This window comes from Papio anubis, chromosome 1, assembly GCF_008728515.1.
Source record: "Papio anubis isolate 15944 chromosome 1, Panubis1.0, whole genome shotgun sequence".
Lineage (NCBI taxonomy): Eukaryota > Metazoa > Chordata > Mammalia > Primates > Cercopithecidae > Papio > Papio anubis.
In genome coordinates this window covers 119,971,235-119,991,176 of record NC_044976.1, presented here as the reverse complement: position 1 = coordinate 119,991,176, position 19,942 = coordinate 119,971,235, and the positions used below count along the sequence as shown (strand labels likewise).

Sequence of the window (19,942 nt, the reverse complement as noted above, 5' to 3'; positions counted from 1 at the left end):
GGTAGGAGACCAGTAGGACTTATTTTCCAGTCACAACCCCATTGAACAGAGCAGGATCTGGTCAAAACAGGGCGCAGTGAAGAACCCTGCTGGAACCAGCAGATGATGATGAAAGTGACCTCTAGTTGCCCTCACTGCTTATGAGCATAAAGACACTACCACTGGGACATGGCCAGTTTACAAATGTCATGGCAACACACCTTGGCAATGACCTGAAAGTTACTTTATATGGTTCTGGAAACTCCCTGCCCCTTTTCCAGAAAGTTCTGAATAACCTACCTCTTAATTGGCATGTAATTAAAAGTAGGTCTAAATACAACTAACTAGCAGCCCACAGGCACCAACTCTGGACACACTGCCTGTGGATTAGCCCTGCTCTGCAAGAAGCAGCACCAGTTCAATAAAAGTTGCTTTCTCTCACCAGCGACTTGCCCTTGAATTCTTTCCTTGGCAAAGCCACGGAAACTGCAGTCTGGAAGAATTTTCCCAGGTTATGAACCAGTTTTGGGGCTCGCCTGCCCTGCGTCACTACCACTGTTTCCTTGGGTTTCCCAGGAATGTACATGTGTGACACTGCTGCCCTGCTTATAGATCTGTTTCCTTGCAAGGAAACAGGAATATCTTGCCTGCGGCTTCTGGAGTTGAAGATACATGCAGTTTCACTACTGAGTGCTAACATTTAATTTTGGAATCAAGTGATGCATTCAGACTGGTTGCTATCATTTTGTGGTATACATGTAGTGAACACATTCATGACTGAGTTTCCTGCTTTTAGCTGGAGCAAGAAAGTTTTATAATTGTGATTTGTACAAAAAAAATCATAGGCAAGAGAATGTGTGTAAAATAAACTTTATTGTCAGAGGTTTCTAAACGCTCATCCTTCAAGGAAAACGGACATACGCTGAAGAGTTGATAAACAGTCTACAGCAATGTTATTCTAAATCTGATTCCAAGTCCTTGCCATTTTCCTCCAGCTGCTGTTGACTCCAGTTACATATAGGTTGGGGAAAAGGGGATTATCTATGAATCTAGGTATCACTGTCTCTTGGGCAGTTATCACATTTGCAGGCTGAAGGGATGTGATTTCTACAATCAAACTATCCATTTGGAGTACAAATCTGGAGTGGCTGTAAAATTTGGTTCTCAGAGATGGAGCTTTCAGATTTGGACTTTCAATTGTTCTGTTCTTTCAGTTTTTCTCATCAACTAGGGAACTGTTTGCGACTAAGCTTTGTTAAAAGTAGAGAAGAGCTTTTCATAGTTCCAACATTAGTTGTTACCTGAAATAAACAAAAACACACAGACACACAACTAAACGATAGTGTTTGGTGAGGTTTGCTGATACCTAACTGAGACTGGAGTGAGAGCTAAGTGGTGATACAGGCCAGGTGCAAACTTGAGTGCAGCTAAGTGGATAATCTCTGGTAGTGAAGATAATCTCTCTCCTAGAAGAAGATAGTAATAATAGATTGAAAAGAAAGTCTCCTGAAATGAACTAGCTGGCCTGTGGTGTAGGACACAGGACCCCAGCCACCTTATGATTCTAAAAGCCTTGCTCAAAGCCACTGCAGATGAGTTAGCTAGGTCTCTACCACCTCCTCAGTAATAATTGACTCTCCATAATACTCCTGTGGAGAGAAATAAAGTTCTTTCACACCTACCAGGAAGGGATTTGCTTAGCCTCAAATGTGCACATTCAGAAATAACTTGTCATCAGAAAGAGAGGACAGTTTGCAGAGAAATAACCCTCCTAAGTCCACATTCTATTCCTTTTAAATAAGAGAGTGGTGCCAAGGGAAGAGCCCTCGAATGTGAAAGCCAGCAGGGTGCTCAGATACTACCCAAGTACAGTTCCATCTTTGACCATAAGGAGACAATGGTGTCAAGAGGCTCAGGCCATATGATCTGTGGGTGAAAAACCTGGGATGAGAATCGAGGCTTCAAACCTCTTCCACTCCATCACAGAGTTTAGGAGCAGTTAGAAGGAAGTCTTCAATCTGGAGAACACTAACAGGCTCTAGAGATTATTGGTTCATGGTGGCTGGGACAGAAATAAGGATTCACAGAAAGATGTTTATAGTAAATGTTCTTTTACAGTAAATCTTATTTCAGGATTTTGCTTGATAAAAAGGCTGAGCAAAAGTAAACAACTTTTGTTTGTTTGTTTGTTTTTTGAGACAGTTTCACTCTTGTTGCTCAGATTGGAGTGCAACGGTGCAATCTCAGCTCACCACAACCTCCACTCCCCAGGTTCAAGCAATTCTCCTGCCTCAGCCTACCAAGTAGCTATGATTACAGGCATGCACAAGCATGCCCAGCTAATTTTTTTTTTTTTTGTATTTTTAGTAGAGACGGGGTTCCTCCATGTTGGTCAGGCTGGCCTCAAACTCCCGACCTCAGGTGATCCTCCCTAAGTGCTGGGATTACAGGCACGAGCCACCACACCTGGCCAAAAGTAAAAATTTTCTAATTGCAATTCTGAACCACTTATGAGTTGTGAAATCAATATACTGGACTGCATACTACTACAGGCTTTATTTAAATACTAGCTAGGGTGGATTACACATAGTAAAAGATTTTTAAAAAACTGATCACAAAGAATTGTGTATTTCTCGCTGCATCTTGTGGTCAGAAAAGTTTGAGAAACTGCTCCACATAGGCAAATGATAGGTTCAATCTATCTGTCTACCTCTTTTTCTCTTCTCTTTTTTCCATGCTATACAAGACCATGGAGAGAGGAAGGCAAATTCCATCAATGGGTGGTGTTAAGCCTTTTCTATGAGGTAGTTGTACATTTGGGACACCTCTATGCTGGTGACTTGAGATTCTAGTAGATAGATGGTCCTTTTCATCTCTAGCCACATGTTAAAATTACTTGGGAACTTTTCAGTACTACTAGTGGTTTCTACCTACCTGGAAGCATTTAAATCAGAATCTCTGTGTAGAGTCCAGGCACTTGTGTTAGTTAAAACCTCACCAGGCTTTATAATATGACAGAATGGTTTAAAGCTACTGAGTAGACCCACCTATTTCCCACCATTCTGTTTCTCTTTCACCATAGGCTTCTTTCCCATGAGAAAGTGAAGACGTCAGTCTGTCTTTTCACAGTCTCAAGTAAATCGCTATCTTTTCTCAATCGGACTGCCAAGGCAAAGATTTCTTTCCATTTATCTATCTGAATTTTTACTAAGTTGTCCTCTGGATTCCCTTTTCTCAAAGCTAATTCACCTCAAAGGCACTGATCAAGTCAAGGAGCTGGGCTTTCATACACCTGCACCTGTCAATCATGGGTAAATACTTTGCAGGCGGGGTTGCTGGGTGCTGTGGGATTGACATAAACTCCCAGATATTGCCAGCTGTGAGCCTCAGGCAAGCTTGTGACTAAGTGACTCCAGTAGTCTGAGGACAGTCCTTAGAAGGGTCTTTGGAAGCAAAAGCAAACATAGGCATGAGAGGTTGAAAAACAAAAAAAGAAATCCCATGTGGTCTTGGCTTATACCTAACAGAACTTGTGCAAGAATGGATACTAAGGTGGGTATTGTACACAGCAGAGCTTAGTAAATACCAAGTCTGGAGTTTAAGGGATAGGCTGAAGAGATTTTGCAGGTTTGTAAACATTTTTGCCAATTTGAACATACTTTTGTTTACGTTTGGTTTTTCTCCTCAGTGGTAAGAGCTAGGCACAGAAAGGTAGCTAGGATATTATGATTTAAATCAATAAATTTGTATTTTGCCAAGGACCAAGATGAACTATGACTATTTCAATTTTTTAGTACTTTATTTTCATCAGTTTGAAAATTAGGACTTTTGCTCCTTTTTTGGCTTATGATATCTTTTTGGTTTTCACACTTTCTCAAAGACCAGTAACTTAGAATCTAAATTATGATTGCTTATTGTTTCAGTACTCTAAGGGAAAGTTGATTTAATCTTGACAAAATGTATTCAGTTAAAATAATTGTTCTCTTACATTTTTTTCTTTTTTTCTTTTTTTTTGAGATGGAGTCTTGCTTTGTCACCCAGGCTAGAGTGCGGTGGCACAATCTTGGCTCACTGCAACCTCCGCCCTGGGTTCAAATGATTCTCCTGTCTCAGCCTCCCAAGTAGTTGGGACTACAGGCGCGTGCCACCATGCCCAGCTAATTTTTGTATTTTTAGTAGAGACCAGGTTTCACCATGTTGTTCTCTTAAATATTTTCACCTTTTAAGTTTGTCCTTCTCTTCTCCAATTTGCAATAGTGGAGTGTGGCTTGTACCTAAATGGTGTATTTCTTAGAGCTACTTATTCCTGGAGGCTGGCAGTCTGGGGGCCTGGATGGGGTGCATCTAGAAAGCAGCTGTCTCTAAGTTGAGAGTAACTATGAGAATCGTGGGTTATAAGGCTTTGAGCAGCTATGGCCTCCCCATCCTCTTTTGTTTCTAAGTGGGGTGTGACAAGAGAAGGGACCCATCTGAGAGTGACTTCATATTGTGGCCTTTCACCACTTACCTCTGGAAATTTGATTCAGGCAAGCCGGGGGAGTCTCCGGTATTCTTCTCTGAGAACTCTATTTTCATTATACAGCTGGACAACGGAATCTATGATCTGCCTGTAGAGGTTAGAGGTGCATCCTGTTCCAGGAAATAATTACAGTTTAGGCAAGTCATATACGTTTGCTTACGAGAATGCTTTCTGCACATTCCATGTTCTTCCTCTCTATCTTAGCCTAGGGAGAAAACTGTGGGGACTCAGGGCTGGAACTTTAGTGTGATGGGGCAGAAGCTTAATTTTCACATGATTCTGAACAAATGCCAGCACATCACATGTATTATCACGTCCAATGGCTGCAATATGAAGGAGGCTTTCCTGAAATAGTTGCTGCTTTGGTATGGGAAGGGACCTGGTTACTGTTCTGGCCCAGCATGATGTTGTGAAATGATGGCCTCTGTGTGAGAGCAATCGAAGAGGAGGGGGTTGGAGAGAACCACCTTGGGGTGGTAGAATGAAGAGTAACCAAGACATAAGGGAAGCTGATGAGGATGGCAGCAGAGGAGACTCTCATTCTGCTACATGAGGTGCTCAGAAACCTGGGTTCTACTGAATGCCAATCACATAAGAAGCAGAGAGACAGCAGGCGGTGTACAGAAGCAGAGAGAAGACGGTGGACAGCCTGGGAATCACAAGAATGATTTTAGAGGTAGACAGCTCTAAGATGGAGGCAAATCTTTAAGCCTATTTATTCACCTATAAATAGGAATGATAGTAGCTGCCCTACCTCTCTAGCTGGGACATTTGTAATGAATAAGTGAAGTAAAGTATGTCAAAGTGCTTGAAATCTATAAAACTCTGCCCCAGTCACAGGCCTTTAGAACAATACATATTGCCAGAAGCAGATCACTTGGGCCTCTCCTACCATTTTCTTCATCAAAGCTGCTGAGATAACGTTCCAGCTTTTCTCGCAGGCAGTTGTTGATGAAAAGGGTTTCCTTCAGGTGCTGCCGCTGGCTCTGGATCTCATCTTCTGCAGCCATTCCACCAGGACATGGAATGAGATGGGAAATGAAGAATGCCGATCACTAAAGAAGTAGTCAGGGGCCTCTCATCAAGATCCCTGCCCTTCACCATTCTTTTGCCAACTTCATCTTCTCATCAGGGAACATAAGGCAACTTTCTTTAAGATCTTTTAAGGTTTCAAACAAAGCATGGCCAAGTGCTAAGCAAATTCCACAGGGATGCCTCCCACATGGAGATGTGGGAAGTATAAAGCAGGTTGACAGGAGGTGGGAAAACACTGGAGGTCTCTGGGTAGGGCTTTTCTAGCACTAGGAAAGGTGTGACCACCTCCTTGAGATGACTTATAGGTACTAGGGAACATCTTCCTCTCTACAAAATATCTCTCCTGAACATCTTTATTTTGTTGTTGTTTTTTGACAGAGTCTCATTCTGTCACCCAGGCTGGAGTGCAGAGGCACCATCTTGGCTCACTACAACCTCCGTCTCCCAGGTTCAAAGGATCCTCATGCCTCAGCCTCCCGAGTGGCTGAGACTACAGGCGTGCACCACTATGCTTGGCTAATTTTTGCATTTTTAGTAGAGACAGGGTTTCACCATGTTGGCCAGGCTGGTCTCAAACTCCTGACCTCAAGGGATCCACCCACCTAGGCCTCCCAAAGTGCTGGGATTATAGGTGTGAGCCACCGTGCCCGGCCCTGAATATCTTTAACAGATGGTAATGACCTTCCTCTGCACCTTATTGTGAAATTGTAAAGAGAAATAAGGATGCCTTTGTCAGAGGATGGTATGAGTAATAAAAGCCACATACTTATACCCATCCCTGACAAAACGACAAGCCAAATATGGTTTATATTACTATGAAAGCTCAGTGAGTGAATTAATATGGTCTCTTTCTATTGTGTAGAAGAGTATATTATAGTCCCCTAACAATCCAAACTTTTGCCCCCAAAGTAAAGTCAAACATTCAAGTAAGGGAGAGGAGATATATAGGTCAAGGTTTTAATCTATACACACAGCAGTGAGGCTACCAACCCAAAGGGCTCTTATATACCTAGAGAAGCTCCAATGGCTAGCGTGCTGGTGACATTGCTGTTAGATTCAGCCTTTTCTCCAGCAGATAGCCTCGTTGTTTATTTAGATTGAATTACAGCGTTGAGACTAAACTAACGGAGATCATAAAAATACCTTGGTGCTGCACAAAGATTGAGAACCCTGGCTATTTACCAAAGGGTTGCCAAGATCAAAGTCTTGTCTTTATGGAAATGCCCTGATATTTTACTAGTCAGATGGAACCTTATAGGAAAGCAAGCACCTGAGGGGAGATGGAGACTGGAGCTTGAAATTATAATTGTACCTCCAAACATATGGACAAGCCTGCCAACATTCATGGGATGGCTAGAACAGCTTGGGAAAACTGTTCAGGAACTATAATTATCAAGAATATTTCAGGAAGCCCGAGCTCGGTGGCTCACGTCTATAATCCCAGCACTTTGGGAGGCAGGGGTGGGTGAATTGCTTGAGCTCAGGAGTTTGAGTCCAGGCTGCGCAACAAGGCAAGACCCTGTCTCTACCAAATAGGCAAAAATATAGCCAGGAGTAGTGGCATGCATCTGTGGTCTCAGCTACTCAGGAGGCTGAAGTGGGAGGGTCATTTGACCCTGGGCTGTAGGTTGTGGTGAGCTGAGATCATGCCACTGCACTCTAGCTTGGGTGACAGAACAAGGGACTCAGTCTCAAAAAATTTATATATTTCAGGAAAGATAAGATGTCCCGTTTTAAAGAAGGAGATCTGTTAAACGGATTTGTACATGTGCTGCAGTAGTGGCAGAGAGTCTGCCATAATCTCTTCACTCTCTCCATTCTGGCCTACTTTGAGTATACCAGCTTGCAGATGCCAGTCCGGGCCAGAGGGACTGAGGTGAGGACAGGAACAGAACAAATTACCTGGCCCACACTAGAGACCTATACTTGAGACTTGAAACCAGAGCTGTGTTCAGCCTAATCACTTTTTTAAAGTGAATCTTCAGGGCCTGCCTGCAGAGAATAACATCTCTCAGTTTAGACAGAGGTGTTGAGCATGTAGAATGTAGGAGCTACTGAGAGATTAATGGAGCTTTATTTTTCTTATCAAAGGAGCACTCACTGGCTATATCCAGAGCAGAGGGGTCTTCCTGTGCATCAGAGAGGAAGGCATTGCTGCTGGGAAGCTGGTGGGAGTCATGGCGGCTGGAATGAGTCAAATACTGTTCATCTAGTGAGTCCTCCAGGACTTCATCCATTTCTTCCTCCTGGGCCTCCCTCCTGAGCCTGGTGGAGTAGGCAAGACAAGGGATTAAACCAAGGCAGCCTGGAGCCACAGCTTCATAGCTAGTTCTGATCTGAAGCTCATGGAAGAGGCACCAAGAGGACCTCTTGGTCCATCATATCAAAGAGGGACCATCATATCAAAGAGGAAGTATACAATCCACTTTTGACTGGGAGTATAGTGAGTCGAGAGTTAGTATAGAAGTGAAAACAGCAAGTGATCAGTGCATTGATCTCATCACACACAGATAAGGCAGCAGACTCAACAACTACTCTAAAATACACTCAGGGCACACAGGACACAGAGACCCATACTATTGGATTCAAAATGCTGTGTTCAGATTTTATTTAATATGATGTGGGGTGGTCCATTGAATACTGGCTCTTGAGACAACGTAACATCCCAGGGCTTTTGCAGATTTTAGACCCCTAGCTCTAAATACTTGCTATGGTTTCAATTTATTTTTCAAGGTAATTTTCTGGCTATAAAATATGTGCCAACATAATTCAGGACAACTGTGCAGAAACCAGATAGGCATCTCACTTTGGTTTGCAACCATATAGGATTTAAAGATACAGAAACTAGGGATCCCTGGTTAGTTTACTTTTTGGTAAAACTGACTAGTTAACTAAGTGTGAGAAATTACTAGGAAATAGGAACCAATACAAGAACTGCAAAGAGAGCAGAGAACCGTTTTTAAAAGGACACATTGTATAATCAGTCAACAAAAAAAGGAACACTCAGCAGTGTCTGCTTTTTCCAGATCTGGGACCTTTAACCTCTTGAGCCCTTGCTTCTGGAACCCTCTCTAGATTTGAGTCCTTGCTTCTGGAATCCTCTCTAGATTTGAGTCCTTGCTTCTAGAATCCTCTCTAGATTTGGTGTCCATTATCAGCCCCTTCATCATTCAGAGTTACCTGGGAGCCAGTAGCTTTTGCCTGTCTTCATTTTTCTTACCATTGTGATTTTCTGCAAACCAAAATTAAAAGAGCTGGTCAGAAATTAAGCAGGTCCCATTTCACACATTGCACACATGGGGCCTATATGATCAGGGACATAACACTTTATATGTGTGTTCAGAATGCTCTGCGAGAATTTTTGCAGGAGGCCTCAGGTTGTGTTTTTAGAGAAGTGGCCTGGCGGGCTTGCCTGAGCCCACTGGACAGGGTGTTCCTGATGTGGTGAATCATCACCATGACATCAGCTGCCTGAAGCAGAGCAAAAGTCTTTTGTTTCCCAGCTCAAAGAATACTTGCCTGGCTGCCCTTTGGACTTCTCCAGTTGTAACCTTCCTTCCTGCCACAGGCTGGTTGCCAGACCATGACTGTTTGTCCCCTTGCTACTCACACACAGAACCTGCTCCAGTCTCTGAGAGGACAAATAGCCCTGTCCTACCTCTACTCCAAAACCAGAGGACTGCCCAGTTGCCTTCAAGTCTGTCCCTGTTGTGCTTCCTCAGATGTTCTTGGGGGTAATTCTTGTTTTTTTTTTTTTTCTTCTCAGTTTGTTAGTGAGAATTGGGGGTGATTCCATGAAAAACGTTCCAGTATAAATCAACTTTTCTAACATCAGCTTCTACTATATCCAGTGCCTAAACTAACCCCAAAAGATTTGGACAGTTTATTGGGACTTGAAAATAAATAAATAAATAACCCTGAAAGAGAAATACACTCATGAACATTAAGACACTACTTCAACCGATCTGTACAGCAGCCGTGGAATTATGATTTGACCCACTTTACAAATGAGGAAACAGAAATTCAAGAAGGATCAATCATTTGCACAAAGTTAGTAAACACAGTGCTGAGACTAGAGCCTAGGTAATTCTGATTCTTAGCCCAGGGGTCTTCCCATTCTAACAGGCTGCCTTCTCTCATACTGTTCTTTCTGACCACAAAGATTGAACGGAGACTTCTGCTTCCGGCCAAGTTGGAGTAATAGGGACCAGATTTGTCCTCCACCTTAAACAACTAAGAAACTGGAAAAGGTATTTTAAACTGTAGCTTCAACATTGGATATAGTGCAGTACAGTACAGTGATCCCTGAGAGAGAGAAAATAAAAGAGGTGAACCCTATGATTGCTCCAGTTTCCTGCCTGAGATTGTCAAGTGCAGAGCAGGGAGGGAGGACCCAGGCAGAGCCTGGTAGTAAGCTTGAAGAAGTCAGGGTGGCTAGACATCACAGGACAGACTAGAGAATAGATTGCTGCACAGACAGAATGCCTTGGATATCTGTCTTCAATCTTCAGCTAAGTACTGATTAATACATGTATTTGAGGGAATTATGCAAAGCAGGGGAAAGAACTTCCCAAAAGGAATAATCTCTGTAGCTCACACAGAGCTTGCAACACTTGGTGTTTCCATCAACTACAGTGAAAATCCCTTTTAATAGAGGGAGCATTGGTTGGAACAGGAGTCCCCAATCCCCAGCACTGGTCCATGGCCTGTTAGGAATGGGGCCGCACAGCAGGAGGTGAGCAGCCAGCCAGAAAGCATTACTGCCTGAGCTCTGCCTCCTGTCAGATCAGCGCTGGCATTAGATTAGCATTGGAGCACAAATCCTATTGTGAACTGTACATGCCAGAGATCTAGGCTGCACGCTCCTTAGGAGACTCTAACTAGTGCCTGATGATCTGAGGTGGAACAGTTTCCTACTGAAACCACCCAACTCCCAACCTCTACCATCCCACCCCCACCTTGTCTGTGGAAAAATTGTCTTTCATGCAACCAGTCCCTGGTGCCAAAACTGTGGGAGATCACTGGCTTAGAACCTTCAAAAGAGTGTTGCCCCCAGTGTAAACTATGGACTTTGTGTGATAATGACACGTCAATGTAAGTTCATCAACTGTAACAAATGTACCATTCTGGGGAGAGATGTTGATAGTCTAGGAAGCCATGCATGTGTGGAGGCAGGGGGTATATGGGAACTTTTTGTACTTCCTGCTCAATTTTGCTGTGAATCTGAAACTTCTCTAAAAAATAAGGTCTATTTTCTTAAAAGGCATATTGCCCCCTTAGTGGGAAAAAAATAGCCGTTGACTAATAGCTGTGCTTATCCTGCCTAAAAAATTTAAAAAGCTGGCTTGAAAAGATGCAAATTGTTTTTAAGTAACTTTATTATATACTAAAACAAAGTCAAAAGAATTTTAACACAAAATGCAAAAAATCCAGCATTCAATAGGTTACAATTTGCAATGTCTAACACCAAATCAAATAATGTTAGGAATGCAGAGAGACAGAAAACCATAATCCATGATGAGAAGGGAAAAAAAATCAATCTACTTAAACTGACTTAGAAAGGACACATCAGGTGAGAATTAAAAAACAATAGAAAGGACACAGATGACAGAATCTGTAGACAAGGACATTGAAACAAATATAACTATATTCCTTGTATTAAAGAAGCTAGGCCAGGTGTAGTGGCTCATGCTTGTAATACCAGCACTTTTTGAGGCCAAGGTGGGTGTGTCACCTGAGGTCAGGAGTTTGAGACCAGCTTGGCCAATGTGGTAAAACCACATGTCTATAAAAATTACAAAAATTAGCTGGGCATGGAGGCAAGTGCCTATAATCCCAGCTACTCAGGAGGCTGAGGCATAGGAATCACTTGAGCCAAAATCTCACCACTGCACTTCAGCCTGGGCAACAGAGTGAGACTCTGTTTCAAAAAATAGAATAAAATAAAATAAAGAAGATAGAGGAAAATATGAAATGATGAGGAGTTACATAGAAGAGTTTAAAAAAGACATAAATAAAATTTAGATGAAAAATAAAGTCTGAGATGAAAATACACTGGACAGGATTAATGGCAGATTAGATGCTGCTGAGGAAAGATTAATCAATTCCAAGACATGGAAACAGAAAGAAAGAAAGAGAGAAAAAAGAGATACAACAAAAAATGAACAGACCATTAGTCAACTGTGGTAAAATTTCAAAGCAGCTAATACAAATATAACTGGAGTCTTTGAAGGAGAGAATAGAAAGAATATATATTATATATATTTGATATATATATATGCCATATATAATATATTGTATATGCCATATATAAGACATACATGTCATTATTATTCAAATTTGATCAGAACTATAAACATGCAGATGCAAAAAACTAAATAAAGTAAAACAATACATAAAAGATAAAACTATATAAGGTCTTATCATAATCAAACTGCTTAACACCAGTGATAAATAGAAAATCTCAAGAGCAGCCAGTGAAAAATGACATATTATGTACAGAGGAACAAAAATAAGAATTATGGCAGACTTCTTGTTGGAAACAACGTAAGCCAGAAGACAGTGGAATATCACTTTTCAAACACTTTAAAAACAAAAACTGTCAACTAGAATCCTACGCCCAGTGAAAATATCTTCCAGAAGTGAAGGTGAGTTCTTATGCTCATCAAGATGAAGTAATCCACTATACTCTATCTCTCTTACTGATTGAAACTAAGAACTCTCAGGCCAGGCACAGTGGCTCACATCTGTAATCCCAGCACTTTAGAAGGCCAAAGCAGGTGGATCACTTGAGCTCAGTAGTTCAAGACCAGCCTGGGCAACATGGAGAAACTTTGTCTCTACAAAATATACAAAAATTAGCCAGGCGTGGTGGTACACACTTGTAGTCCCAGCTACTTGGGAGGCTGAGGTGGGAAGACTGCTTGAGCCCAGGAGGCACAGATCACAGTCAGCCAAGATCGTGTCACTGAACTCCAGCTTGGGTAAGAGAGCAAGACTCTGTCTCAAAATAAAAAACAAAACTAAGAACTCTGGAAAGAACATTAAAAGTGATTACCTGAGTGCTCTAAAGAGAAAACAATAGAATGCAGGTTAAGGACCATAGGCAAAACTAAAATAAAATCTACAATGGAAATAACTTTGCATTTTTTCTCCTCACTTTGGGGCACTTGGGAGGAGCTAAGGGTCTTCAGAGCCTGTAGCCAACTTACCTGTGGCCAGTTTTCTGACAAGGATCTCTGTCAGCTGGCTTCCTTGTACCATTTGCTCACAGAATCTCTGTCTCTGGTAGTAGGCAATGCCAGTGTTCCTGAGAAGGCCCTCAAAAGACTTGACTGTGTTTTTCACATGCTGGGTGAAAAGGTAGCAGACACCTCTCCCTTCCTGTATCTTCTGTCGTAAGTGGGTCAGTTCTTTAGCCTGAGCCTGAATTAAGGGATCCTGTATCCTAAGGTGGGAGAGAGGAGTAAAATGTAAGAGGGAATGTAGTGAATAACAGATTATAGAAGTTTCAGAGGAGAGATCTCTTAGAATCCCTGTGAGGAACTCCCAAGTTGAATTCTTTTTTTAATTCTTATTTTTTGAGACAATCTCACTCTGTTGCCCAGGCTGGAGTGCAGTGACACAATCTCGACCCACTGCAACCTCTGCCTCCGCCTCCACCTCCCAAGTTCGAGCAATTCTCTTCCCTCAGCCTTCCAAGAAGCTGGGACTACAGGTACCCATCGCTATGTCAGGAAAATTTATATATTTTTTGTAGAGGTGGGGTTTTGTCATGTTGGCCAGGCTCATCTCGAACTCCTGACCTCAAGTGATCCGTGTACCTTGGCCTCCCAAAATGCTGGGACTACAGGCATGAGCCACTGCACCCGGCCCAAGATCAATTCTTGTACAAATTGTGTGACTTGCCTGTGGCAGAAGGAATGAAGAAACAGCTTTGGGTTCTGGATTTGTCTGTTATTTTACTAACTTTGCATTAAAAAGATGCCCCATGGGTTCCCCACTTTAGTCCAAGTACATTTTCATATGATATACATCAAGCGTTATGCAGTAGCTGGCAAAAAAAAAAAAAAAAAGAAAAAAAAAAAAAACCAGAAAAAAAGCAAGCCAGGATCAAACATGTTGGGCAGGTATCTCTGGTATGAATTGAAAATTAAAAAGAAAAATCAGTGAAAAAGTCAAGAAGGGCAGTATTCTTTTGAATGACCTGAAGATAGGCCGTAATCAGTAAGAAGGCTGTTAAAACTAAAGTTCTGGCCAGGTGCAATGCCTCATGCCTGTAATACCAGCACACTGGGAGGCCAAGGCGGCAGTTCACCTGAGGTCAGGAGTTTTGAGACCAGCCTGGTCAACAAGGTGAAACCCCATCTCTACCAAAAATACAAAAATTAGCTGGCCTGGTGGTGTGCACCTGTACTCTCAGCTCCTTGGGAGGCTGACGTAGGAGGATCGCTTGAACCTGGGAGGTGGAGGTTGCAGGGAGCTAAGATCATACCACTGCACTCTAGCCTGGGCAACAAGGTAAGACTCCATCTAAGAAAAAGAAAAAAAGTAAAGTTCTGAGTAGTAATTTCATTATTCTATGTTGGATTTCATTGTTTTCTAATTATTGTTTAAATATTTCTCATGGTGATATGGTTTGGCTCTGTGTCCCCACCCAAGTCTTACGTTGGATTGTAATCCCCAGTGATGCGGGAAGGACCTGCTGGAAGGTGGAAGGTGACTGGATCATGAGGGCGGATTTCCCCCTTGCTGTTCTCGTGATAGTGAGTGAGTTCTCATGAGGTCTGGTTGTTTGAAAGTGTAGCACCTCGCTCTTTGCTCTCTCTCTCTCCCCCGCGTTCTGGCCATGTGAAGACCATGCCTGCTCCCCCTTCGACTTCCACAATGATTGTAAGTTTCCTGAGGCCTGCCCAGAAGCAGAAGCCTGTACAGCCCACAGAACCCTGAGCCGATTTTCTTTATAAATCTTTTCTTTTCTTTATAAATCACCCAGTCTCAGATGCATATTTATAGCAGTGTGAGAATGGACTAATACACGTGGGTTCCAACGTGGAGTGTGAGCTCTGTGAGTCTAAAGACAGTGCCACCTATGACCCAACATACAGCACCCGGTAGTATGTACACATACAAGTAGTTATTCAGTTAATGTTTAGAACCATGTAGTCCCAGAGCTGGACTGAACATTTATAGTCATCTACCCCCTAACGCTTGATTTTTCTCCCTGATACTCTTCTAAGTAGTTATCCGCAGGTCCTCTTTCAAACTCTATTCCTTAGAGTTACTAGAAAGTGTCAGGGGAAGTAAAGACACATACTGGGGAAAAGCAGGGGCTCCAGACCTGTCCCCCCTTCAATCAAATCTCTCTGCTTTGGTGAGTTTTACACATTTGAGCTTCTATGATTTCATTTCAACAAAGCATTAAAAGAAAGATTAAAAGAAGTTTCGAATGCTACAATCTACCTTATGTCTGAAACCCTCTAAGGATAGTCAATGCTGGTCCTGAGCAAATAATTCATTTTCCACACAATATCTGCTCAATCATCTATCTATCCAATAGCCCTAGCAGTTAATACTCCACCTAGTATAACACTTTTTTAAAAAGTTTGGAGGAGAAACATTCTTATCATGAAAGGCACTTTGGAAAGTTTGAAAATATCTCTTATAGAAAATGTTAATGACAATCACCACATCTATAAATGGGAACAAACATAATAATTATAGAAAATAATTGTTCAGAGTTTTCTATGTGTTAGAGATGGTTCTAACTACTTGCAATTGTGCATTTAATCTTCATAATCCTCTAAGGTGGATACTCTCAGTATTTCCATTTTATAAATGAGGTAGCCTAGGTTGATGACATGCAGAAAAGTGAAGTAAATTTGACCAAGGACACACAGATAGAAGCCACATTGCTAGTATTCCAACACAGGCAGCTGTCTCCATTTTACTAATATGCTATTTAACGGAAAACCCCAGACACCTAACTGGACCATAGCCTCATTGTGTCTTAGTCTAGTTCTGTGCCTGCCTCATACATTTCTGCCCTTCTCCATGCACAAATTTTCTCTTTGTTCTATCAGCCTGGGCTGCCCCACTTCAAACAGTATTTATACACTTCCCACAGAGGTACCTCCTTACCGGAGCCTTGCAGCTGGCCTCGGCAATTCGGCCAGCTCCCTCTCCTGAAACTGCAGCTCCTCCTCCAGCACAGATTTTATAAGGTCTTTGCATTCTTCACAGTCTGAGAAAAGACAGACATGCCTGCATCATGGAAGGCTCACTGCCTGCAGGGCAGGAGGCAGGGTCTATCTCAAGGATAAAAGCATCCCCAGTACGAGGCTTTACACTGGGATTTCCATATCTTTATTCCTCAGTCTCTCAACTACTCCCCATTTTAGAGATCAGGAAAGAAAAGCCCACAGGCCGATAAAGTAACATGACAAGATGATTCAACTGGAAAGAGACAGTTAGAATTCACATCCCCTGAGGTTTGACTTCAAATCTCTTTTTTTCTTTTCTTTTCTTTTTTTTTTTTTTTTTCTCCTTTAGATGGAATCTCACTTTGTTGTCCAGGCTGGAGTGTAATGGCACAATCTCAGCTCACTGCAACCTGTGACTCCTGGGTTATTCTCCTGTCTCAGCCTCCCAAGTAGCTGAGATTACAAGTGTGCACCACCACACCCAGCTAGTTTTTGTATTTTCAGTAGAGACAGGGCTTCACCATGCTGGCCAGGCTGGTCTCAAACTCCTGACCTCAAATGATCCACCCACCTTGGCTTCCCAAATTGCTGGGATTACAGTAAGTGTGCCAATGCGCCCTGCCATGACTTCAAATCTTAAGGCCAATTTACCAAGCCTTACAGCCTCTTAAGTAAAACATGAACATAAGGCCATGAAATAATGACTTCCTGTGTGTTTGGGAAGATACTAAGAACTGTAGGACTGATATTTCTCCTGTTTCAAGAGTTTCAATAATCCCAAAATATTTCAAAGATTTAAACATTTATCGGTATACAACTGTGTAAAACTGCATATGGAGGAGAACGATCCAAATGATATATGCCCAAATGCTAATAGGTGGTAGGTGGTGTTTTAAAGGGAAAACCAACACGTAGTGTTTGTCATGCAGTAGGTTTTTAAGAATTATCATCATGTGATCATCACCACTATCCAAAGAGGTAGTTACTACTCTATTACCATTACAGATGAGGAAACTGAGGCACAGTGACGATAAGTTAGATTTGAACCCAGGAAATTTGGCCCTAGGGCATATGCTCTTTAACCACTGCGCGATAATACCTTTATACTAAGGTCTTAGGTAATGTCTTTCTTCTTCTCTAGCTTGAGAAAATTTTGTCCTACAATTATAAGACATGAAGTGGTTGTTTTGTTTTGTTTTTTAAACTAGTTTTTCCACACACCAAAGCTCATCTTTTCCCTTCTTTAGTAAGTGGGCTTTTGGCTTTACTTTTCTGTGACAGTAAGTTAGACAGCAACTTTTAGCCACCACCCACCCCCACGCAATGATTTATTTTAAAATGATTGTAGAAATTGGAAAGAAAACTCAATTTAATGTTAACCAGAATCCTCTTCTAATATCCCTGTTCCTGTCATGCCCTTGTTCCCATGTTTCCTTGTCATTACAGCTTCTCTCTTCCCCGACTATTAGTAACAGGTTTGGGGTTTTACAGTGGATTTACAAATGTGAGAGCTGACTGTGGAGAGGAAAGGGTCAGCCCCTAACCTGGCCTGGCCTTCTACTGAGAACGGCGGTCTGCTCCACTTGGCCTTGTTCTCATTTTGGCCATATGTCTCATAGCTCTGATCCTGGACGTCCACCTGCAGTTGTTTGCTGTCCGTAAAGCTGATACTCAGAGACAGAAAGAGTGTTACAAAGTCTCTGATTTTCTGAAAATACCCTCAATCTAACCAGAGCATGAGGAATGGCTTATTTGAACTTATGTGGGAAGAGAATCTTGATCCAGGTATCATAAAGACTTTTCTGCATGTCTGCTATTGAAGTTCGCACCTCCACATATCTGTGACTCAGTTGAGAATAAGTAGTTTTAAGTTCCTTCAAGGAGGATAGGGTATATACTATTACCTCTTTCACCCCTGGCACAGTGCTTTGCAAATGGGTGTTCTTTAAAAAGTTTTAATTGAATCCTGAGCTGTTTTAACCAACAGTGATATTACATATTTGTAGAAGCTGATACTCATTGCTGAGAAGGGAAAGACAGTTTCATGCCTAAACCAAGGTTTTAGTCTCTATTCCTCACTACACTTGCTCTGTAAACTTTACACCTTTGTGCCTCAGTTTTTCTGTCCTTGGCAAATTGAGAGTAAAATGCCCACTTCTACCTTTCTGGGAGTGCAGTTAGGATAAAATTAATTCTGATAAAGAATAAAGTCTGCAGTGTTTCATTTCACAGAGGAAAATGGACAATCATTTATCACTTTGCTGACCATGCCCCTGTGGGACCTACTGTATTTCTGCAGGTGATTGGCCAGGGAGTAGCCAGTAGCTTTGGATGTCAGGAATTTCTCTGTGAGGTCTCGGAAGTTCTGTTTGCATTTTTCCAGTTCAGAGCGCAAGTACTGATTGGTTTCTAGGATGCTCGTTTCTGCCCTTGGACCAAAACAAGTGGTGGGAGATACGGCCATGCTGAAGCTTGTGGAGGAAGTGGAATCAGAGCCTAGGGAGAATAAACCCAAACAAATAATACATTAAAAACAAATGCATGGATTATGGTAATGGTTGCACTACTTGGGTAAATTACTAAAAATTATTGAACTGTACAATTATAATGGGTAAATTTTATAGTATGTAAATTACACCCCAATAAAGTTTCTTTACATTAAACAAAGATTTAAATGAGTCAAAAGAAAGCAGATCTGATTCATAACTTACTTTTGGGATAAACTTTGTCAGCATCCCACAACTCTAAGAATCCTCAGCCACAAAAACAAGGCACAAGGTGCCTGAGCTTAGAGTCTAAGGTACTGTCTGTGGTTCAGGCTCTGATAGGAATGCCAGAGGTAAGACCCAGTGCCAGGTAACAGTCTGGAGTCACAATAACAGAATTAGAAGGTGGGGGTGTCATGGAATGTTAGGATCTCTGCCTTCCAGGTCTAGGCCATATGGAAACACAAGGTCTCTTCTGAAGGACACCACCAATGGAGACAACTCTCCCTCAGCAGTCATTCTCAGTATTTGTATACCTTTGTGACAATACCACAGGCCTCATTCTAAAATTTAACCATATTTTCATTGTTTATTATTGCAAATGCATAGAAAACATCAAGAAATACATAGTTCCCTAAGTTCTATCATTCTCCTGAGGACTGACATGAAGTCATTTTCTTCCTAATGAAAACTTTAAAACTTCTAGATAGTCTTGACGTTCTTCTTTGGCGCTCCCATTTTGCACATCATTTTAATATTGTAAGAAAAAATTTCTGAATATTCTTCTCAGTGTGTGAATAATTGATGTATATGGATTTAGAGGCCAGGTGCAGTGGCTCACACCTGTAATCCCAGCACTTTGGAAGACCAAGGTGGTTGGATCACTTGAACTCAGGAGTTTGAGACCAACCTGGGCAGCATGGTGAAACCCTGCCTCTACAAAAAAATCATTAAAAATTAGCCAGGCATAGTGGCACATGCCTATAGTACCAGCTATTCAGGAGACTGAGGTGGGAGGATCACTTGGGTCCAGGAGTTTGCTGCTGCAGTGAACCAAGATCACGCCACTGTACTCCATGCTGGATGACAAAGTGAGACCCTGTCTCAAAGAATAAAAACAAAATAAATAATAAAAGGATTTTGGTCAATGTCTTAATATACTTCTTGCTGCAAACCAATGTTATACTGGCATCTTTTCTCCCACTGGGGAAGCATGTTAGTTTTTTGTTTGTTTGTTTGTTTGTTTATAGACAGGGTCTAGCTGTGCTGCTCAGCCTGGAGTGCAATGGCGTGATCACAGCTCACTGCAGCCTCAAACTCCCAGGCTCAAGGGATCCTCCTGCCTCAGCCTCCTGAATAGCCGGGACTACAGGCACATGTCACCACCCTCAGCTATTTTGTGTGTCTGTGTGTGTGTGTGTGTGTGTGTAGATGGGGTCTCACTATGTTGCCCAGGCTGGTCTCAAACTCTTGGGCCCAAGTTATTCTCACACCTTGGCCTCCCAAAGTATTGGAATTACAGGTGTAAGCCACCACACCTGGCCCATGTTGGATTTTCACTTAACTTGAGGACAAGTTTTATATTCGTAACTCCTAACCCCACTCCCCTATGTGTGGATTGCTTTGTGTTATGATCTCTATATACATATTTTGTGCTTGTCACTTATGATTTTCATTTTAACTCCACAGGTTTTCTTTCCAATTTGTCATAATCACTGAAA

At 42.0% G+C, this 19,942-nt stretch overlaps 1 protein-coding gene across 2 annotated transcripts; it reads right to left on the bottom strand.

Annotated features, from left to right (window-relative positions):
- Positions 1-833: 833 nt before the first annotated feature.
- Positions 834-18,665, bottom strand: LOC101020046 (neuroblastoma breakpoint family member 6-like protein). 2 transcript variants are annotated; one of them, XM_009217520.4, is made up of 9 exons: positions 18,447-18,665; positions 18,022-18,231; positions 15,674-15,776; positions 12,745-12,980; positions 8,714-8,765; positions 7,635-7,798; positions 5,391-5,495; positions 4,487-4,608; positions 834-1,280 (listed from the first exon to the last, which is right to left on the bottom strand). In XM_009217520.4, the coding sequence occupies exons 2-8, from the start codon at positions 18,197-18,199 to the stop codon at positions 4,502-4,504; spliced, it is 945 nt and encodes a 314-aa protein (XP_009215784.2). In that variant the 5' UTR covers positions 18,200-18,231; positions 18,447-18,665; the 3' UTR covers positions 834-1,280; positions 4,487-4,501. The 2 variants fall into 2 exon arrangements, with proteins under 2 accessions (XP_009215784.2, XP_009215779.2); XM_009217515.3 differs by having other exon boundaries at positions 5,391-5,498; positions 18,447-18,660.
- Between the last annotated feature and the right edge of the window lie 1,277 nt (positions 18,666-19,942).